The sequence below is a fragment of the Coffea arabica genome, chromosome 3c (assembly GCF_036785885.1).
Source record: "Coffea arabica cultivar ET-39 chromosome 3c, Coffea Arabica ET-39 HiFi, whole genome shotgun sequence".
Classification (NCBI taxonomy): Eukaryota; Viridiplantae; Streptophyta; class Magnoliopsida; order Gentianales; family Rubiaceae; genus Coffea; species Coffea arabica.
The window spans coordinates 25,131,782-25,155,331 of record NC_092314.1 but is presented as its reverse complement, the minus strand read 5'-3'; the positions used below and the strand labels follow the sequence as shown (position 1 = coordinate 25,155,331).

General features: G+C 39.4%; 1 protein-coding gene across 1 annotated transcript; it reads right to left on the bottom strand.

The window, feature by feature from the left end:
* Positions 1-5,951: 5,951 nt before the first annotated feature.
* LOC140037894 (uncharacterized) lies at positions 5,952-15,469 on the bottom strand. Its single transcript, XM_072083052.1, has 4 exons — positions 15,085-15,469; positions 13,461-14,418; positions 12,784-13,203; positions 5,952-6,126 (listed from the first exon to the last, which is right to left on the bottom strand). Exons 1-4 carry the CDS (start codon positions 15,467-15,469, stop codon positions 5,952-5,954), a joined length of 1,938 nt encoding a protein of 645 aa, XP_071939153.1.
* Positions 15,470-23,550: the final 8,081 nt, after the last annotated feature.

Sequence of the window (23,550 nt, the reverse complement as noted above, 5' to 3'; positions counted from 1 at the left end):
TCGGACGTCCGGTACTCCTGTTTTTTGCATCCGACAGCAGGCAGTGAGTTTGAGAAATTTTCTTCAATTCCATCGGACGTCCGGTATTGTCTTTGTGAGTGTCCCACAGCTTTCATCGAGTTTGAAGCATCCTATCGAACGTCCAGTACTTCCGTCCGATAGCAGACAAAGAGTTTGAAGGATTCTATCGGACGTCCGATCGAAATCAGTGAGTTAGGGGCAATGTCTTATTTCCTTCGGACGTTTGGTGATGGAGTACTTCATGCATCCGAAGTTGTGCAACGATTATCGAACGTCCGATCCTGTCTTCACAAGCGTCCGACAGCTTTCGGCAACCTTTGTTTCTTCCAATTTCACTTGATCTTTGAATATGATTTGCTTCATTACTGAAAGTATATCTTGAAGAGATATTAGTATCATCTATTTGTTTTGTAAACATCAAAAGATAGGGACTAAAATCAACATTCTCCCCCTTTTTTATGTTGACAAAACAATGGATGGAAGAAAGAAAAATATTGAGCATATGAGTATAAGCTCCCCCTCACTTATTGCATCAAAAATTTTTAAGAGTCAAACTTATAATCTCAGAAAAAATCCCCCTTTCACATAGCATCCATTTCTCTGTCTTTTTGTCATCATAAGATGAGAGTAAAATCCAGCAATCATAATCCATAATGTAGTTGCCATAACAGAGAATCCAAAATACCAATCAAAAACAGAGAAATGATATCAGAATTCAGCAATCATCAACATACCAACATCAATCATCAGCCAAAAATAGAGAATTAATACCAAAAGAAGTACCAAACAGAGAAATATCGATCAAAATACATTAGCAATTCAACTAGAAACCATCAATGTTAACCAAGTTCACCTACTTAAGAATTCAAAAACTAATATATGGTACCCATTAATTTTTGGGTTCTTCAGAGTTAGCATCATGTCTAACTATTCATATGCATTTCATGCCTCTTCTCACATAGTAATCACTTTTCATGTGATCTTTTTGACAGCAAAAATTATACATAATCAAAGAGTTATTTACATGAACATGTTTAATAAATCTTACTTGTTTTCTCTTATAAACAATAAATTCATTTGCACCAGAATTTATCTTCTTCTCATAAGTGCCAAGATGAGCCTTGGATTCATTCCCTTGAAAACAGTTTTATTTTTTCATGTTTGAGCAAATCATTTAAATTATCCATTCTTCTTTTGAAATCACCTTGTTCTTTTTTGAACAATTTACAAAGTTTTGTTTTTCTATCAAGTTCAAAATGTAAAACAGTTTCATTCTTTTTGAAGTAGTCATTTTCAGCTTTCAACTTTTTTTTTTGTTGAAAAAGATTTGCATTATCTTGAAGTAAAAAATTAATTTTCTGTTTTGACTCCTTGTTTCTTACATAAGATTTTTTCAAACTATCATGCAATTTTATAATGAAAGATTCAATATTATAATCAGTTTCATATCACTTTTAAATTGAGAGTTAGAAATTGTTACCTCATTATTTTTAATGGCCATAAAAGCCAATTGACCAGATTCTTCTTCCTATTCAAATTCACCATCGGAGTTGCACTCATTCCAAGTGAATTGGAATTTGTTGAATTTTGATTTTCATCCTTCTTTCTTCATTTTCATTGGACACTCATGTCGCGCCCCATTTTTTGAATAAATAAATAAATGGTTTTAAAAAATGTATTTTTGTGATTGAAAAATGAATTTTGATTTAAAAGAAAAGTGGGTCTAAATGGGGGTTTGAGAATGCGACGATTTGACCCAAAATTATAGTTTAAAAAGGGTTTTTTGAAAAACACGGAGTCGCCACTTGGTAATGAGTTAAGGTGTACCAAGTCACCTAAAAAATGTATTTTTAAAGAAAAATAGGAAAAAGTAGTGAGAAACCCTTTTTAAACGACTCCTAGTCTACGTAAACCAAAGAAAAAGGTTCGGGAGTCACATTTGACAAAGGGGAAGGCAAGGATAAAATCCAAGGCACCCCTTTGACCTAGCCAAGGCTAGTTGCATGATTTAATCAAAGATTTTCTTGTTTTAACCAAAGAATTTATTACATTTGGATGCACTACATGAATGCAAACCCTAAACCTAGGGGTATTGGGGGAAATTTCTCTTCAAAGGTTGAGTGGTGCCAATCACATTAATTGTGAAGCCCAATAACGATCCTTTGAAGAAGTCACGAATAATGCGAGTAGGATGCAAATGAATGGAATGCATGTATGCAATGTGAAGGCATGAGTTTGAAAAAATAATAAAAGACAATAATGTGTAAGTGAGAGTGTGCACGTGAGTGGGCAAGGTGCGGTATGTGAAATGATAATATGAAGTGCATGTGTGCAAGTAATGACAAAAGTGCTCGTGTGCAAGTGAAAATATAAAGGTGCACGTGTGCAAAATGGGAGGAAAAATGAAAGTGTGATGAGGGTATAAAATGGTAGAGTGGATTTAAAAATGCATGAGCCTAGGGAATTCATGCATATTGGGTACGGGGAGACCTAAATCGTGACTCAATTTGCCCTTTTATAGAGGGAATACAAGCGTGCTAAGGCTTAGAAAAAGCCACACTCGTCTATATCCCATATTTAAGGGGACTCTCAAGCAAATGAACCCTATAACTAGCATGAAATGCAAAAATCCTAAAATGGAGGGAAAAGGGGTTCGAGGGGCATGCAAAATGATAAAACTAAAAAGAATGCATGACATGTAATGAACATGCAAACATGTACTAACGAGGGGAAATCCCTAAGGGTCTAGCGTTGGACTAGCCCATTCTATGAATTCCGACTAGCGTTGGACTAGTGGAAACGTACATTCATCCATTCCATTCATCCACACTATAAAAAGCGAGTAGACATGCGAATCACTTATAAACACGTAGCACATAACACTTAGCATGCTTGACTAGATGCAAGGACCTAATAAAGCGATTAAACACTTAACACGTAGGCATGCAACCAAACTAATGAACCTATTACATTCACTAACTAAAACAAAAAGGGAAGGGGAAAATGGACCAAATTGCTCGCCACAGCCCTATCTATTACAAGCCAAGAGGTGTACACATACCCCATTAAAAGAATAACTTAATAAAGCAAAAGTAAATGAAAGGAATGAAAGGAATTAAAGAAATGTAAAGAAAGCAAAGTAGACATGCAATTCACTTAGCACCTTGGATCATATAGGAGAGACAAACAAAGATAAAAGAAATTATACCTTCCCCTAATGGTAAGCAAATGAGGGAAGATGGCTTCAAAACAATAAAGGGGTCAAGGCATCAATTTAAAAGTAAAGTATAAGCAAAAACACCAAAACCCACCTAATTGCAACTTGAATGAGCTCAAAAAATGCTTAAAGACCAAGAAAACGGAATAACCCGTTCAATTTCCAAATATAGCATCTACTAAAAGATCCAAAACAAGCATTACTCAAACATTCAAGTCCAAATAAATCGTTTAAGCACTTCAAAGATTCCAAAAATAAAGAAAAAGCCAAACAATGATTGAAGTTGTAATGATTTTAGGACTTAATTACAAGATACTAAAACATGCTTGGGCTTTTGTGGCACAAAGAGAAACTTAGAAGGATCAAATTGATTAAATGTTCCAATTACTTGGGCCATAGTGAGTCAAGAGGGGACTTGGGGGGTTAAAAATGTAATTTTTCTTTGGCTTTTCATGCATGCATACGTGAACTTCAATTTCTGCAATGCTTTCCTTTGCTGCAAAATTTGCAGCTTATCAAATTGCTTTCCTTAAACTCCAGATAACCAAATTCAAAACAGCAAAAACTACCCTTCAGATTCTTCTAACATGAACATCCAAACAAGAAAAAAAAAAAAAGAATCAGATTCTCAAAACGCAAATCTGGCTTAACACAAAGATTCAATGAAAAAGCTTTGCTGCAATTTCAAATTCCAAACACAAAGTTCAATCCACAGGCTCAATTTTGAGGAGAACTTCACCCACCAAACATCAAAACTCTAGACTAAACAACCGAGTATAGAACCTTAACATCTAAACAAGCAGAACTTAAAGGAACCTCACGCAACAGATGCAAAGAAACTCATGCATTCTGCAATTTTTCCAGCCGCAGCTTTTCTTTCCATTTCAATCATGTAAACAGATTTATTCAGCACCAAGATCCTACCTATCCATCATCCACTAAACATGCAGCTTCATTACATGATTGAACTAAGAAAGGGAGCTGATCATCAAGGGTGGAATGAAGACCAAAACAGCAAAAGAAGAAAGAGTGCAGCAAGCTTTTTTCAATTTGCTTCCTAAGCTTTGAAGTCTTGGCAACCAAGAATAGATTAGACAATTTCTTAATCAATTTTCCAAGCTTTGAACTAATTAACAACTGCACAGCTACCATATTCCAAGCAAGCAAAATCATGTGAGGAAACTATGTTAATTCATGAAGGAATGCATGCAAGGCAACGAAGAAACATTCTACAATCAAAGCTTGCTGCAATTTTCCAGGTTTGGTTCATTACCATGGCAGGGAATGCAATTCTCAACAGAGAAAATGGAACTTGCAACCAACATGTCTAGGATGCACTTAGCCAAAGATCAAAGAAACATATGCAAGAAACATCATGATAAACATCTGCAATTTTCCTTGTGCAAGAATCCCTGACAGGGGAGACAAATGTGAGGAAATGCGCATCTAGCATGAAACAAAACTGGATAGATTTTCAATGCAATCCGAACCTGACCCATGGCTCAAACAACATAGATTCAGACTAAAGTTTATCTCCTCAACATTCTAATAAGAAAACTGAACATAAAATGTAGCAAATGAATCCATAGCAGCCAGTGCTTCAGCAAATCACAACATGATGCTCATGACTATATCAAACCAAGGAGCTGTCGGGAGACCATAAAACCATAAGTGAATGAACTTTTGTTTCATGCATTTAGAAGAGCCGGAAACTAATTTGATTGGGATAACAGAAAACGCAAACCCATGATAGACTTCAATGCAATCATACGCAATCCAGGGAAACAATAAAACAGAAACAACGAAACATACAAGTAACTAACAAAGAAATGAGGAAAAACATCGACCAGATACAGGGTGGGCTGTAGGATGAAACAAACGGACAGCAGACCTTTGTGGTATACATTTCGAGCACGACCCACATTCACCCAAAAGAAATCTAACATTGCTCAGACCAGTCAAAAGAAAAGAAAACGGGCGAGAAAGAAACCTTATGAAACAATAGAAACAGATTTCCCCCCCACAGGTTTCTTCACCCTAAACCGCACAAGCAGAAACACACGGGCAAATTATAACTAAACTCGGATGGATCCTCAACAAGAACAGGGAATAAAAAAAAAACATTCTTTAACACAATCATGGATCAAAAGCTTTCTTCTCCCCCTCCAAACCCAACCAAATTCTCGATCAGACGTACCAAAAACTACAGAAAAGGGCATGACTTTCAATGCAAAATCCCAACAATCGGCTATCAAACAAAGTAGAAAAGAAAAAGAAATCACCTTTAACCTTTTAAAAGGCAAATCAGGGTGTGAAATGATTAATCAGAGTAGTTCTTGGGCTAGCAACAACTCCACTCGATTGTTGATGAAGTTGGGGGTTCTCCAAAACTTTTCACTACCTTCCTCCTTCCAGTTTTCTCTCGGTTTCAACTCTCTCTCCAACCAACCATTGTTACCCACTCTCCTTCTGTTTTTTGCTTTCCCTTTTGTTGCCTCAACCGTCAGCTCCTAGATGAAGCCCTCTGTTTTTCTTACAGCCGTCACTTTCTAGCCTCTCTCTCGGTTTTTCTGTTTTTGCCGTCAACTCTTCTGAAAAACCCCCCTCTTTCCAGACCCTTGCTCTCTTTCTATCTCTCACGCTCTTCCTCTCTCTTGCTCACTCCAAATTTTTCCAGTCGTCCTCTTCTCTCAAACTCTCTCTTTCTCCCTTCTCAATTTTCCTTAGCCGTTCCACTCTCTCCAAAAACTCCCTGCGGCTGCTGCTTCTTGTTGCCTTTTATATGGAACCTCAATCCATAAACCCTCTCTCGAATGGTGAGGATGAAGGGCCTGTCCTTGCCCTCACCTCCAGCCATCCGATGATGCTCCGTGGCTGTCCTTTGCACGCTGCAAAAAATTGCAGCGTGCATGCTGCGGTATTTTTTTTTGACTAATTAATTAATTAAACAACAAAAATGATAATAATAAAACAATAATAATTAATGACGAAAACAGCTTAATTAACATTAGATAAAAATAAACTAGAAACAACAAAAATGCAACTTTCCATTTTTTCATTTTTCACTTTTTTTCAAAATAACTTAATAAAATAAAATGCCAAAAAGTTGAATTTAAAAGAAATAAACATATTTTTGTGAACAAAATTTCCTTTTCCTTTCTTTTTCCATTTTTCATGATTTTCTCTTTTTCCTCTCTTTTCATGATTTTCATTTTTCCCTTTTTTTCATGATTTTTGATATGAAACCAAAATAAACCATAAAATAATAAAAAACAAAACAAAATAAAATAAAAATCCTAGAATTGAAACAAATAAAATTAAGATTAAATCAATCAAACAAATAAAGGTAAAAAAAAAATCAAAAATTTGGTGTCTACAGTTTGCCCCTCTTTGTCTGAGTTTTGAAAAAACTTGAGACAAAGAAGTATACACCAAATACTTACCTGCGTTATTTGGCAGTGAACGTCCCGAATGATGGGGACTGACCCCTTTTGATGAGATTAACTGGGACGAGAAATTTTTAAATGGACTACTTGAACAAGAAATTTAAAACGGGACTGACCCGAACAGAATATTAAAACGGGACTGGCCCGAACAGGAAATTTTAAAACGGGACTGACCCGAACAGAATTTAAACGGGACTGACCCGAACAGAAATTTAAAAGGGACTGACCCGAACAGAATTTAAACGGGACTGACCCGAACAGAATTTAAAATCGAACAGAATTTAAACGGGACTGACCCGAACAGAATTTAAAACGGGACTGACCCGAACAGAATTTAAACGGGACTGACCCGAACAGAATTTAAACGGGATTGACCCGAACAGGAATTTAAACGGGACTGACCCGAACAGGAATTTAAAACGGGACTGACCCGAACAGAATTTAAACGGGACTGACCCGAACAGGAATTTAAACGGGACTGACCCGAACAGAAATTTAAAATGGGACTTCACTGGGGAAGTTTAAACAATGAATTGAATTTTTTACCTGAGAATAGTTCAACTTTTGTACCAAGAGGGAAATTTGGATCTTGGTGATTGAAGCGATAGCTGATGTTGTTTCTTATGATCAAGCTTTGCAAATAACATCGATCCTTGCATACTGGGGAGGCTTTGTCTGTCATTGATTTAGGCGCCAAAAAAAGAGTGGCTGTTTTTGTTTGTAAATGCAACATTCCTGCAAGAAAAGAAGAAATAATGGACTTGCCACCATTGTTTGATCCGATTTGCCTTGAGGATCGTGTAAACATGAGTTTTGTGATGCTTTTACTTCGGCTCGGCGGCGTCTGCCTTAGTCGAACTTGAAACCTTTCAATTTCTGAGACTGATAAAATACGGATTTACCACGTCACCCAATCCAGGTGGTAGCTTTGTTGTATGTTACTTCCTGTAACTGATGATTGAATCCCCTATCTTTGCACAAACCTTTGGGTTTATCATTCATTTGAATTCAATGGTGAAAGAATGATGCATGAAAATTAGTCATATAAAAATCAATGTATATGCAAGATGATTTCCTATGTCAGGCAAAGATGAGCATGCAAAAGAATGTAGACAATCATAAGCATTCATACACAAATAATTGAGAACAACCAAGAGGTTCATAAAGATACATTTTGCAAAAGAATATTTGTAAAGAACAATACAAGTTTAGCCGACGAATATCATATTCAAAACTTTGGATATTTTCTCTTTGGAATCCGATATTGGCAGAAGTATCATAAATATGAGGAAAACCCTAAATGAACCAGGTCACCGGTTGTTCCTTCTTGACCTTGTCTGTTGAGAAAATCTACCTTGGCGCCCTTTCGGGTTTTCACCAAGGTTACCCCTACCCCTTTTGTTGCTTTTGTTTTTCTTCTTTTTTTTTCTTTTTCTCTTTCTTTTTTCTCTTCTTTTTTTCCTTTTTTTTTTAACGAGGCGCCCTTTCGGGTTTTCACCTAAAGAATTAATGAAATATCTCAACCATGATTGACTCAGAAATATGAGTTAAAGATTTCTGGCATCAGTAAAATGCACTGCCTTTGTGAAATTAGGCGAAGACATTACAGACATCACCTGCCCGTTGATTAACAAATTTTCTAATAAAAATGCAGTAAGTGACGAAAGCCAGGACTTTGGGCTTTTGTAATGAGGTCCGGTGGGGTGTTTTTCAAGAAAGGTTAAGGCTTGAAAGCAGATTTGATACGAGGGGTGAAATAACTTGAGATTGCACTCTCTTTTAAAAACAATTCCGAAACTGAGGAAAATTTGCCCCAGTTTGATCAGATTTTCTCTCTTTGCATTTTTCGTTGCATTTTCTCACTTTTGCATTTTTCTTTGAGAAACTAATTTTGCCCAGTGTAGGGTTTTTCTCTTCTTATCTCTCTTTTTAAACTAAATTTGCCCCAGTGTGGGGTTTGCAATTCTCAAGGGTTATCAAACGAAAATTTGTCAATTCTGATGGCTCAAAGGGGACAAGTAGAGATAAAATGTTTTTTAGTGTAAAAGAAGATGGTCTGACTTGCATTTCGCCATTTGCATGAATTTCTAAAGAAAATTTGCATGATCAAATGAAAAACTTTTTGCACATATCTGAGTTGATGGGTTGAGGGAAAGCCCGTCCATCCATTTCCGCCAAAATAAGAGCTCTGCCAGGTAATACCTTTTGGACAATGAACGGCCCTTGCCAATTTGGAGCGAACTTGCCTTTAGCTTCATCTTGCATTGACAAAATTCGCTTCAATACCTTATCACCTTCTTCAAATGCCCGCCGATGGACCTTTTTGTTGTAAGCCCGGGCCACACGCTTCTGGTAGCACTGACCATGACAGATAGCATTGAATCGCTTTTCATCTATCAAAGTCAATTGCTCATGGCGCTGCTTGATCCAATCAGCCTCTTCCAATTTAGCTTCCATGAGAATTCGTAGCGAAGGAATTTTAACTTCAGCTGGTAATACAGCTTCCATTCCGTACATGAGCGAATATGGCGTTGCCCCAGTCGATGTCCGGATAGAAGTCCGGTACGCCATTAAAGCATAAGGCAACTTTTCATGCCAATCACGATGCCTTTCTGTCATTTTGCGAATAATCTTCTTCAAATTCTTGTTTGCGGCTTCTACAGCTCCATTCATCTGAGGCCTATAAATGGCAGAGTTGCAATGTCTGATCTTGAACTGCTCGCATAGTCCATCTACCATGTCATTGTTCAGATTCTTGGCATTATCTGTGATAAGTGTTTCGGGTACTCCAAAGCGACAGATGATGTGATCTCTCAAGAAATTGGCCACTACCTTCTTCGTGACATGTTTGAATGACTCCGCTTCAACCCATTTAGTGAAGTACTCAATCGCCACCAATATAAATCGATGTCCATTTGAAGCGGGAGGATCGATTGTACCAATCACGTCCATACCCCACATTGAACAGGGCCATGGGACGGTCATGCTATGCAACTCAGTGGGTGGAGCACGGATAATGTCACCGTGCATTTGACATTTTATACATCTCCGGACAAAATCTATACAATCATGCTCCATAGTAAGCCAGAAGTATCCGGTTCTCATGATTTTCTTTGCTAGCAAATGGCCATTCATGTGAGGTCCACAAACGCCACTATGCACTTCTTTCATCATATATTGAGCTTCATCTTCATCAATGCACCTTAAAAGGTTCAAATCTGAGGTTCTTTTGTACACCACTTCTCCATTTAAGAAAAATTTTGAAGCCATTCTACGTAGAAAACTCTTGTCTTTTATACCAGCATGCTGAGGATAGGATCCTGTTTTGAGAAACTCCTTAAGATCATTATACCAAGGAACATTGTCAGAGGACTTGTCTACAACCCAACAGTGGGCAGGCTTGTCTTGAAGTTGAATCGGAATTGGCTCGATCCTCAATTCATCAGGATATTGGATCATAGAAGCTAAGGTGGCCAAAGCATCGGCAAATGCGTTTCGGGCTCGTGGAAGATGTCTGAACTCCAAATTTCGAAATTGTTTGGCCAGAGTGAGCAGATTACAATGGTAGGGCAGGATTTTTGAATCTCTGGTTATCCACCGCTTCAAGGTTTGGTGCACGAGCAAATCTGAATCACTGAAAGCTATCAACTCTTTAATTTCCATTTCTAAAGCCATTTTGAGACCAAAAATGCAGGCTTCATATTCAGCCATGTTGTTTGTGCAGGCAAATTGTAATTTGGCAGCGGCAGGGTAATGCTTCCCTTCGGGTGAGACCAGAACAGCTCCAATTCCAACTCCGAGAGAATTCGAAGCTCCATCGAAGAAAAGTCTCCATTCAGGGCTTTGCTCACCTATATCATTTGTAGCGCCTATGAATAAAACTTTCTCATTAGGGAAATAGGTATGAAGTGGTTGATAATCATCATCCCTTGGATTTTCCGCCAAATGATCAGCTATAGCTTGCCCCTTGACCGCCTTTTGTGAAGTGAAAACAATGTCGAACTCTGATAGAATTATCTGCCATTTGGTCAGGCGTCCGGTTAACATCAGCTTCTCCAAAAGATACTTCAAAGGATCAGATCGGGAAATAAGATAAGTGGTATGGCTCAACAAGTAGTGTCTCAACTTTTGAGCCGCCCAAGCCAATGCACAACAGCTTTTCTCAATGAATGAATAATTAGCCTCGTACTGCGTGAACTTCTTGCTTAGATAGTAGATGGCTTGTTCTTTCCTTCCAGAGTCATCGTGCTGACCTAGAACACACCCTACTGCTCCATCGAGTACAGATAAATACATAATCAAAGGTCGGCCCAGTTTGGGCGGCACTAAGACTGGTGGTTGCAACAAATAATCTTTAATTTTATCAAAAGCCTGTTGGCACTCCTCATTCCAATACAACGGCACATTCTTTCTCAATAATTTGAACAACAGCTCGCATGTGGCAGTTAGTTGGCCGACGAACCTCCCAATGAAATTGATCTTCCCTAAGAAGCTTTTCACGTCCTTCTGAGTTTTCGGCACTGGCATATCTCGAATTGCTTCGATTTTCGCTGGATCTATCTCTATGCCCTTCTTGCTAACAATGAATCCCAAAAGTTTACCCGCGGGTGCTCCAAAGGCGCATTTTGCAGGATTTAGCTTCAAATTGTACTTCCGCAACCTTTCGAACAACTTCTTCAGATCAACCAAATGGTCCTCTGCCCTCTTAGACTTGATTATGATGTCATCCACGTAGACCTCCATCTCCCGGTGGATCATATCATGAAATAGGGTTATCATGGTCCTCTGATACGTTGCTCCAGCATTCTTTAAACCGAAAGGCATGACTCGGTAGCAAAAGGTACCCCAAGGGGTAATGAAAGCAGTCTTCTCCCTATCCTCTTCTGCCATCAAAATTTGGTGGTAGCCAGCAAAACAATCGCAAAAGGATTCAATCTCATGTCCGGCAGTATTGTCTAAGAGAATGTGAATATTTGGTAGAGGGAAATCATCTTTAGGACTGGCTTTATTAAGGTCTCTATAGTCAACACAAACTCTCACATCTCCACTATTTTTTGGAACAGGGACTGGATTTGAAAGTCAAATTGGGTAATGGGAAACAATGATGATGTTGGTTTTGAGTTGTTTTTCAATTTGCTTTTTTATTTTGAGGCTTATATCTGGTTTGAATTTTCTGGATTTTTGTTTTACGGGTGGAAAAGAAGGGTCTGTGGGTAACCTATGCACTACCACATCAGTTGAAATGCCGGTCATATCATCATAAGACCACGCAAATACATCTTGGAACATAGTCAAGAATTCAAGCATTTCCTTCTTCTGCCTCTCATTCAAATGAATACTAATTTGCACCTCCTTAACCTCATCTTCCGTGCCAATGTTAACCTTTTCTGTTTCTTCCAGGTTCGGTTTTGGTTTTTCCTCATATTGTTCAAGGTCCTTTGCAAAAGAATCAAATACCTCCTCATTATCACTCTCGCTTTGGAGCTCGGATTCACAGACCTCCAAGTCGTGAGTGATATAGAGATTACCATTATCGTATTCCAGAACTGTGATATCCAAAGGGTCAAATAGTTTTATTTTTGGCCATCTGAAAGAATTAACGAATGTGGGATAATAAGCAAATTAGCATATAACAAACAAATGGTCAAGCAATACGACAAAAATATAAACAAATGAATAAACAAAACAACATGACAGGAACAACTTGTGCATTTTCATAAAACCTTTGATTGAAAGCAAATGGAAATGAAAACTTAACAATATTTACATGCGCAAACATTAGTCAAAAAGTAAAATTGTTTTCATTGGCTATTTACAGATGCAAAAGTATTTTCATGAATTCACATGAATGATAAACCCCTTTCATTTTACCGAAACTCCTTCCGAACGGGCAGAAAATCGGCTGTCCAATTGGGAATTGATCCTTCGGGGATGTCAGGAAATTCAGCTTCGCCTGGAACACTATCTTCAAATGTTGCCCCAACGAACAATTGGGCCAAACTTGCTTCAATTTCGTCAACTGGGTTGATTTCTGACATGATCACCTCGGCTGGTCGCGGGAAAGTATAATGCAGGGGTGGAATGTCAAGAGCCCTTTGCCTTCCTTCTTTCTCCGCTTTCTTGCGCTCCTTCATTTCTCTGATATCCTTAGCAGTCGGTCGGAAGCCTAAACCAAACGAATCCTTTTTCTCAATAATCTCCACTGGCTTCAAAATTCCTTGCAAATCTCGTCCCAGCCCTTTGTCAAATTCATAGCCTCCACGGATCATCTCCTTAGCCATCATGACACTGGCCCTTGATAGAGTTTGCTCCTCCTTTGTTATCCAACTGACGGAGACAATATCAGATGTGCTATGAGGGGTCACTGTGGAGCTTCGGCTACCCTCTTCTTGGCACTCGGAATCGGTGATTACAAGGCAATCCTCCTCGGCAACTATAGTTATCAGCTTGTCATTTACTACGAATTTCAGCAATTGATGCAATGAAGAAGGCACAGCCCCAGACTTGTGAATCCATGGCCTGCCAAGCAAAACGTTGTAAACACTAGAAAAGTGCATGACTTGGCAGGTTATTTGAAACTGGGCAGGCCCCATTTCAACTATAAATCAACTTCTCCTATTGGCTCTCTTTGCGCTCCATCAAAACCTCGGACTATGGTCCCTGAAGGCCTCAGCTTGACGTCTTGCAATCCTAGCTTTTCCAAGGTGCTCCAGGGACATATATTAAGAGCGAATCCATTATCAATCAATACCTTCGGCAGCATTTTTCCGTTGCACCTCACAACTATGTACAGGGCCTTGTTATGTCCAATGCCTTCCGCCGGCAATTCCTCGTCAGAGAAAGTGATTTGTTTGGTGAATAATACGTTCCCAACTACGTGTGAGAAATTATCAACTGAGATGTCCCTAGGGATTTGAGCTTTGGTCAACACCTCGATCAGTGCGTCCCTATGCATATCTGAAGAAAAGAGTAGATCCAACATGGATATCTGGGCGGGCGACTTGCTCAGCTTCTCAACTACATTGTACTCACTTCTCTGAAGCCTCTTAAGGAAATCCAAGGCTTCTTTCTCGGTGATTGTTGGTTTAACGGGCGACTCGGAGTTATTTGCTTGAATCGGAATGGTATTTCCAAATGGACTTGCAGCCTTTCCTGATCTGGTGACCACTGACACTTCCTTCTTTGCAATTGACTTTTCCCCAATCTGTACGTCAGGTTCATCATAATTCCATGGCACTTGTTGCAGGCTTAGAACAGGCTCTTGCTTCGGGAATTCAATAACCACCGGCTCCAAAGCCTCACTCTCAGCTGGCGTGAGATCCAAAATAAAGGGCTTTTTGTCCTCTTCAAATGGCAATTCTATGACAAAGGGTTGGTCTGTGACCCCAAACACTTCAACTTCCCTTGCCAATTCTCTGACTGGTTTCACATACTCCGTATCATCCAGAATAACCCCAATGATATTGGCATGTTCGGGTAAAGGGTTCCTATTTACGTTCGGCCCTTGCGCCTCCCTTTTCCGGATTACAATCTCCCCGGCTTCAACCATATCTTGAATTTTATGCTTAAGCGCCTTGCAATCAAAGGTGGCATGTCCGGGGGCCCCAGAATGATAAGCACAGACAGCTTGTGGATTATACCACGCGGACATGCCATATGGGTAGGTAGGAGGGGATACTGTACCAATTTTCCCGGCGGCCTTCAACTGGTCATACAATTGGTCTAAAGGCCTGCCTAAATTGGTGAATGCACGGCTAGGGGGTCGATTGTAAGGTTCAGGAGGTGGAGGATGGTTGTAAATAGGTCTATTTGGTGGAGGAAATCTTGGATTATATGGAGGGCGAGGTCGATTTTGGGGTAGATTTGGTTGAGAAATTTGAAAAGGGGCTGAAGGTGGGTTAGGATAGCTTGGGCGAGGTCTAGGGTGGTGGATGTTGGTAGTATATACAGGGTGCGGATTTGAGTAGTAAGGGTAATGGGGTTGGTAGATTGGGCTGTGTTGGTATCGGGGTCTAGGTGAAGGGTTTTGGTTCCAGATAAAGGTTGCATCCCCCTCTTTCTTTTTGAACTGCGGTTTTTTCACATTGCTTCCTTGACCTTGTAAAGCATCCAACTGGGATTTGAGAGCAGAGACATTAACAATTTTTTCGGCTCTCACAAAGTCATCAAACTCTTCCAATTTATTCACAATTGCAGCAAAAGAACAACCAGTCATACGGAAAATTTCTTCGAAATATGGAGGATCATGCGCCTTTATGAATGTGCGAATAATTTCATCCTCAGTCATCGGTGGCTCCACCTTCGCAGCTATCTTTCTCCATCTCTTGGCATATGTCTTATGATCTTCAGATGGTCGCCTTTTCGTTCCTTCCAGAGTAGTCCGGGTTGGCGCTAGCTCACAATTATACTCATATTGTCTAATGAAGGCATTGGACAGATCGAGCCAGGTCTTCACTTCCTCTGGCTTTAGGTTGGAATACCAATCGAGAGCATCCCCTTCTAAGCTTTCTGGAAATAATCTCAACGGCAAATTCTCGTCATCCACTGGCTTGCCCAACTTATTAGCAAACAAGCGCAGGTGCGTTTTAGGGTTACCCGTTCCATCATATTTGTTGAATTTAGGGGTCTTGAACCCCACCGGCAGTTGCACGTTCGGAAACAGGCACAAATCATCATAATCCAACACCCCTTGTTTGCTTAAACCTTGGCTTTTCCGGATGAACTCATCAAAACGATCCAAGCGTTTAAATAACTTCATATCAATCTGGGTAGACGACTCTCCCATTTCCGGCTTATTTTGAAAAGTGTGCTCCGGCACCACGGGCTCCGCGGTAGTCTGATAAAAAACTGGTGGGTTCAAATGCATGGTCGGATCGCCTTGAGGCTGAAATCCTTGACCATAAGGAGGGTAAAAAGGAGGATTTTGAGTAAAAGCATATTGCGGGTTTACAGTTCCCTCAAACGTAGTTTGAAATGGAGGAATAACAAATGGTTCGGATTGTGGTTGTGTAGTGGGCACAGGCTCAGGTTGCACTCCGCTATTAACGAGCTCGTCGATCAACTTCTTCTGAGCGGCCATTTCCGATGCCATTTCCCCAAATTTTGTGAGTAACTCTGTCAACTGAACCCCAGGACTTGCAGCTTCCGGCTGGGTAGTTGCAACGGCCTTATCGGATGATTCTGGTTGAGTACTCATGTCTACACGATTCCTTTGGGCTCTACTTCGGGATCGCGTAATAATGGGGCTTTTCCGAAAAGCTATTTTGAAATTTTACCTGAGAATGCAAAAGACTGCTTTAGATAAACCAATCGTTACTGAATTTCTGCAATTTATTCAAAAGAGAAAAAGAAAAAGAAAAAGACATGAGTTAGTAACTATTTGAACAATTCGGATGCATGTCCTATTTGGGGAACACTTTTTGTGCCAAGGGTAGGCCTAGCATGATGCAAGCCTTCGGGGTAAAATCCCATTTCCAAACCTGTAAGTGAATTTAGCACTTTAACATGGAAAGCTTCTCATAATATTGCAGAATGGTTCAAACTTTCTTTACAACTTCGTCAATGGTCTTAGTAACCATGTTTAGAAAATCCCTATGTCTCGAGAGACTTGTACTTTGTGATTCTCTAGAGCTCCCTAAACTGAGCTTACGAGCTCCTTCCCTAATCCTATCAAAGGCATCTATGGCATCCTCTAGCTTCTCGTTCTTCTTTTTCTCCCTCCTCAGCTGCACTTGAGTATCTTCTAGAACTCTGTTGGCCATCATAAGCTGGGCTTGAGATTCCTCCAATTCCTTTTTTAGCCTCTCCATTTGTTCTTCGGGACTAGCTAATGATGATTGTTGCCTTGCCCTATCATGTTCCACCATTTGCTTGATCCACTCGTTGTACCCAGGCATAACTGCAGGTGCCATTTTGTTTACCATTTCCAACTGCAAATTCTCAAGTCCTCGCAGATTTTCCCAAGCCTCTAATACCATGCTCCGACTCTCGGTTACCGTACCCAATCTGAGATCTTCAATCCTTTGTACCATAGGAATACTTTGCGGGTAGCCAAACTGTCTCATAACTCTTTGCGGAATATAGGCTACTAGACCATTGACTCCAGCTAAAGGGATGAAATCATGTTGGGTGGTCCTAAAAGCCGGGTCTCTAACTTTGGTCCAATCTAAAACCCACTGCACTTTTTCTGGTGTCAAATTGTTGAACTCTTCGATAAACTGGCTTGACGACATCACGCGGTAGTAGCGGCCGACTCTCTCTCGATGCGAATCAATCCAATTCTCAATTGGGAGGCAAGAACCCAACGGATTTAGTAATCTCTTCGCCAAATGTTCCATGATCCACATTTGGAGTATCAGATTCGAAGCATAGAAGAACCCCCCTTTTCTTTGGCAATTCGTAAGGGCTGAGAAGATATCTGCTATGACAACGGGTATCAAAGTTGGTGTTGCTTCCTGAATTCCTAAGAAAAGATTCTGAATCATATTGATGGTTGCAAATGTCACCTTTCCATGCCTTTGAGGGAATAACAATAAGTTGATCAAAACCAACCCAGAAGCTTGTACACGTTTCTCTTCCCATTGCCCCTTTGTTATGAAGAAATCAATCTGATGGCGCTCAAAGGACTCCTTTTCCCCAAACCGGTCATATAGAAACCTCAGTGGACAAGATCTAGCATCAGGGTGTTGATCTAAACTATTGCTCCTTAATCCTAAAAATCGGCAAAACTGCTCTCAGGTTCCTCCGCTCGGGTATACCATAGGACTACCCTTTCCCGGCATCTGCAATAATCCTTCTAACTCTTCTATGGTTGGGGTGAGTTCGCACGTTCCAAATCGGAAAACCGAGACATCTGGATCCCAATAATTGATCAGTGCTTGAATAGCGGACACATTGGGTATGATATCGACTAGGCTCGGTAAATGTCCCACATATTGAAATAGCCCCCCAATTTCATAGGATAGGTTGTTCCTCCACTGATTTAGCTCTCGGGGAACTTGGTTGAGCATTCGATACTGCGTCATCTGGATGAGGAATTCACTTAAATACCGTTACCTTGGGATTTTACCCCTTAGGTTAAATTGCAAAAAGTAGACGTGCAAAATCTCCCAAAAGTAGGGTTAAATACCCATGGGATTAGGGTTGGCTTCCCTAACATGGAAATTGCCTAATTGGCGTTCCTTCTAAGGTTTAATGCATGATGCCATTTATTAAAGCAATGTAACTATGTGACAAGTATGGCCTAAAGGACATAAATAATGCATCGGGGGGAAAAGGTCTAAAATGAAACATATTTATTGAAAACTACGGATAATAACTGAAATTTAAACATGTGAGTTATTTAATGGGTAAGTCACTAAAAGAATGCCACAAAGGCCTCTTATTACTAAGGCACATGAATGCAAGCCAAGAAAACAGAAGAATGGTTAGTGCAATTGATAGTACACATAACATATTGGGAGCAATCAAGAATAAGAAATACAATAAAACAAGTAAAAAGGGTGGAACCCCTTCCCTCGTGCCTAATGTGCTTAAAAAAGGGTGAGACTGACTCTAACCTAGGAAAAATTCTAACATGGATGCATGAGGCTGGGGCTCGCTAATGCAACTAGTCTCGATAAGGTTTAAAAGGTCCCCAAGCCTTCAGACCTAAAGGCCAAGGGTCATCACTCCCAAGGCCTTCGATCGGTGGCTCGAGTGATCCCTTAGGTAGCGCTATGGGCGCAGTGCACACCATCCGCCTACCCAAGGCAATCAATCCTAATCCTACAAGGCAGTGTGGGATAGCGCCCACGAAGAAAGAAAAAAAAATAAAATGGGATAACAATAAGTAAACGTGCACGTATGAAGTGTTCCCTATTTTGAGGGAAGGGGTTGAGAACCACGTGAGGCTCTAAAGGTGACACACCCCCCCCAAATGCAATGCAAGCGCGAGATAAACGAATAAACATCCAATCAACCAAGCATTCATTCGTGAGCGAGGGAGTAGTTTGGGACGCGAGAAATGCAAAATCCTAAAAAGGAAAAAATGCAACCCTAAAACACCCAAATGTGATATATGAAAAGGTTAAAAGAAGAAAAAGGTTGATTAATCAAATTTGCTCGAACTCTCGAATCTCCCCAGTGGAGTCGCCAACTGTCGCGCCCCATTTTTTTAATAAATAAATAAATGGTTTTAAAAAATGTATTTTTGTGATTGAAAAATGAATTTTGATTTAAAAGAAAAGTGGGTCTAAATGGGGGTTTGAGAATGCGACGATTTGACCCAAAATTATAGTTTAAAAAGGGTTTTTTTGAAAAACACGGAGTCGCCACTTGGTAATGAGTTAAGGTGTACCAAGTCACCTAAAAAATGTATTTTTAAAGAAAAATAGGAAAAAGTAGTGAGAAACCCTTTTTAAACGACTCCTAGTCTACGTAAACCAAAGAAAAAGGTTCGGGAGTCACATTTGACAAAGGGGAAGGCAAGGATAAAATCCAAGGCACCCCTTTGACCTAGCCAAGGCTAGTTGCATGATTTAATCAAAGATTTTCTTGTTTTAACCAAAGAATTTATTACATTTGGATGCACTACATGAATGCAAACCCTAAACCTAGGGGTATTGGGGGAAATTTCTCTTCAAAGGTTGAGTGGTGCCAATCACATTAATTGTGAAGCCCAATAACGATCCTTTGAAGAAGTCACGAATAATGCGAGTGGGATGCAAATGAATGGAATGCATGTATGCAATGTGAAGGCATGAGTTTGAAAAAATAATAAAAGACAATAATGTGTAAGTGAGAGTGTGCACGTGAGTGGGCAAGGTGCGGTATGTGAAATGATAATATGAAGTGCATGTGTGCAAGTAATGACAAAAGTGCTCGTGTGCAAGTGAAAATATAAAGGTGCACGTGTGCAAAATGGGAGGAAAAATGAAAGTGTGATGAGGGTATAAAATGGTAGAGTGGATTTAAAAATGCATGAACCTAGGGAATTCATGCATATTGGGTACGGGGAGACCTAAATCGTGACTCAATTTGCCCTTTTATAGAGGGAATACAAGCGTGCTAAGGCTTAGAAAAAGCCACACTCGTCTATATCCCATATTTAAGGGGACTCTCAAGCAAATGAACCCTATAACTAGCATGAAATGCAAAAATCCTAAAATGGAGGGAAAAGGGGTTCGAGGGGCATGCAAAATGATAAAACTAAAAAGAATGCATGACATGTAATGAACATGCAAACATGTACTAACGAGGGGAAATCCCTAAGGGTCTAGCGTTGGACTAGCCCATTCTATGAATTCCGACTAGCGTTGGACTAGTGGAAACGTACATTCATCCATTCCATTCATCCACACTATAAAAAGCGAGTAGACATGCGAATCACTTATAAACACGTAGCACATAACACTTAGCATGCTTGACTAGATGCAAGGACCTAATAAAGCGATTAAACACTTAACACGTAGGCATGCAACCAAACTAATGAACCTATTACATTCACTAACTAAAACAAAAAGGGAAGGGGAAAATGGACCAAATTGCTCGCCACAGCCCTATCTATTACAAGCCAAGAGGTGTACACATACCCCATTAAAAGAATAACTTAATAAAGCAAAAGTAAATGAAAGGAATGAAAGGAATTAAAGAAATGTAAAGAAAGCAAAGTAGACATGCAATTCACTTAGCACCTTGGATCATATAGGAGAGACAAACAAAGATAAAAGAAATTATACCTTCCCCTAATGGTAAGCAAATGAGGGAAAATGGCTTCAAAACAATAAAGGGGTCAAGGCATCAATTTAAAAGTAAAGTATAAGCAAAAACACCAAAACCCACCTAATTGCAACTTGAATGAGCTCAAAAAATGCTTAAAGACCAAGAAAACGGAATAACCCGTTCAATTTCCAAATATAGCATCTACTAAAAGATCCAAAACAAGCATTACTCAAACATTCAAGTCCAAATAAATCGTTTAAGCACTTCAAAGATTCCAAAAATAAAGAAAAAGCCAAACAATGATTGAAGTTGTAATGATTTTAGGACTTAATTACAAGATACTGTAGACACCAAATTTTTATTATTTGTTTATTTACTATTCGTTTTTATTTGTTCTATTTTTATTTGTCACAATTAGTCTATTTACTTTTAGTTTTTTATTTTTAGCCATTTTAGCATCGAATTTCTCAAAAAGAAAAGAAAAAAAAAGCTTTAGTCGTTTTTTATTTAAATTCAATGTTTTCTTGAAAAAATAATAAAAAAGGAGAAAAAAGAAAATTGCCCACAAAATATGTTTTATGTCTTATAAATTCAACCTTTTGGCATTTTATTTTATTTTTATTAAGTTATTTTTGAAAAAAAGAGAAAAATGATGAAAAATGAAAGAAAAAATGGAAAAATCGCAACTTTGATTGTTTATTATTTCTAGTTTGTTTATTTTTGTCTGATGTTATTTTTTAATTAATTAGTGTTTTCCTTTATTTAATATCATTTTACGTTTTTGTATTAAGTTAAATTATTAAAAAAGAAAAAAAAAGAAAAAAAAAAGAATTCCGCAGCATGCAAGCTGCGTATCTTCGCAGCTTGCAAAGGACAATCAAGGACAGCCACGGATGGCTGGATGTGAAGGCAAGGGAAGGCCCTTCATCCTCACCATTCGGGTGAGGGTTTAGGAGATTGGGGGGTTGATATAAAAGGGAAAAGAAAGCATCAGCCGCGGGAGAGTTTTTAGAGAGCTGATGGGAAGAAAAACTGAGAAGATAGAAAAAAGGGGCGGCGCACAAACAAAAAAATCAGACGGCTGAAAGGAGTAGAGAGGTTTTAGGAGAGAACGGCGAAGAAAAGAAAAAACGAGAGAAAACTTGACGGCTGGTGGAGAGAGATGAGTGACTAGGATCTGAGAAGAAAAGAACGCAGCTTTTTGTGGTAGCTAGAAAGGGGACAAAGTGAGAGTTTGAGGGGCTAGTTGGCGGCGGGAAAAGAAAACAGAAGGAGAGAGGGCGACGGAAGGAAGCAAACAGAGGAAGAAAAAGGGAGAAACAGCGAACGAAAAGGGGAAGCTGGGGTTCTTGAAAGAAAAGGCAGAGAGGGGAGAATCGAGGTTGACAACGGGGGAAGAGTAAAAGGAGAAAAGAAGGCCGAGAGAGAGAGCTGGGAGGGGGGTTTCGGTTGGAAACCAGAAAAAGAAAAGGAAAGATCTTCGGTGGGCATCACCGGCATCAGCACTGGATTTTCCTGCAACCCAGTTCGTGGGTCTCATTTTCTCCTGAAAAAGTTGGATTTCGTCGGGATATCTCATCTGCAGCTGGTCAAGAAAGCATTTTCAGGTAATCTTCTCCCCTGTTTGGGTCGACTTATCAGATTATCATGCATGAACTGTCAAATTTTTCTTTGCCGCTGTGTTGCTTGATCCTCTTGATGTTACTCTCCTTTAACTTTTATGAACTTTGAGCCTTTAAGTCGTGCTAGTGGAAAAGTAAGTTGCATAATCTAGTTAACTTGAAATATGCTTCGGATGAAACCCAGAAATCAAGACAAGAGGAAAGCCTCTGCGTGAAAATATGCATCCTCAGTTGCGAGTTGGTCCTTTGCATTTTGCTGCAATTTTCATGCCTTTTGTACTCCTGAATCTGTCGGGGGAGAGGGATGTTGAATCCTTGATCTGTTTGGCATTGTATGATCTTTCTGGGATTGTTAATAAGCTGCAAAAATGATAGAAAACAAAGAAGCTTTAGTTGGCCGAAAATTTTAGTTTGCTCAAAGAGCTTGATTCAGTTTGTTATTTGGACTAGAATGACATGTCTACCTTTGCTGCAAGTCTTTACCCTTTTGTGTGTTTGAATGAGTGAAGATGCCCATGAGTTTTCAGCATGAATGTTGCCTCGGCCGAATGAGTAAAATTGCAGCGAGCTGGGGAACAGAAGGCTGCATGCTTCATTTGTGTAGTTGCAGAAAACCTGCGGCATTTTTTTTCCTTTTTCTATTGCTGTCTTGCTGTTTGTTTTTTATCCTTGATGGCCAGCTCCAACCTCATACTTGCAATGAAATTGTGTGTTTAGTTTGTGAGGACTCGCAAATTCCTTACATATTTCTCAAAAAAATTCCCTTTTATTTGAAAATTATTTGGTAATTATTATTTCATGTTATCCATGGTTCAATCACCCTAGAAAAGTGCCAATGACCATAGGAAATTAGGGTTTCCCTATTCGTTTTCAATTCAAGGTGCAATCGGATTTTTCGTGTAACAGCAGTATAATTATCCGGTACCGAGTAAGGATCAAATTTGATGATTAAAAGTGACTTTTAAGTGAGAAATAATATGTGATTAGGAGCAATGAGATAAGGTTAGTGAATAGGAAGTAAAAACCCTAGTACGTGTGTTTTTAAGAAAAACGGCGCGAACCGGCGGGTCCCGCGCACTACCGGTTGAACGCACCACTTGAGCACCACTTTCTTACCATACAAGCTTATTACTAATGGAGCAAAATATCTCCTCTCTCATGATGACAGCTTGACCGAAATTTGTGGCTCAAATGCAAGGAAAGAAAGAGAAAATTTTTGTGGTTGAGGTTAAGCCAAGTGTTGGCCAAACTTGTGGCTAGAATTAATTCTTATCTTTCCAACCTTCTTATAAGACAAACTAAGCTTAATCTTTCTCATTTCTTCTTCTTCATAGCTGATCAAAGAGAGAGAGAAAGGGAGAGCAAGAGCAACAAATTTCCTTCTTGATTTGCTTCAACCCAAGTAACAAATCCAATTCTAAACCGATTAAAGTGCTAAGTGTGAGTGGGGAAGCTTGAGGAACTAAGAAATTTCAAAGGGGGTGAAGGATCACTCTTGCAAGCCTTCTTTTTGAGGTATAAAATCTGATCTATGGCTTTGATC

Coding starts and splice junctions, on each gene's coding strand:
- LOC140037894 (XM_072083052.1), bottom strand. CDS start 15,469: ATGGGAGAGTCGTCTACCCAGATTGATATGAAGTTATTTAAACGCTTG. Junction 14,419..15,084: donor TAGACAATATGAGTATAATT/GTGAGCTAGCGC, acceptor TCACCAATTTAG/GCAGGCCTTTAGACCAATTG. Junction 6,127..12,783: donor AAAGCGGAGAAAGAAGGAAG/GCAAAGGGCTCT, acceptor AATTTTTTGCAG/CGTGCAAAGGACAGCCACGG.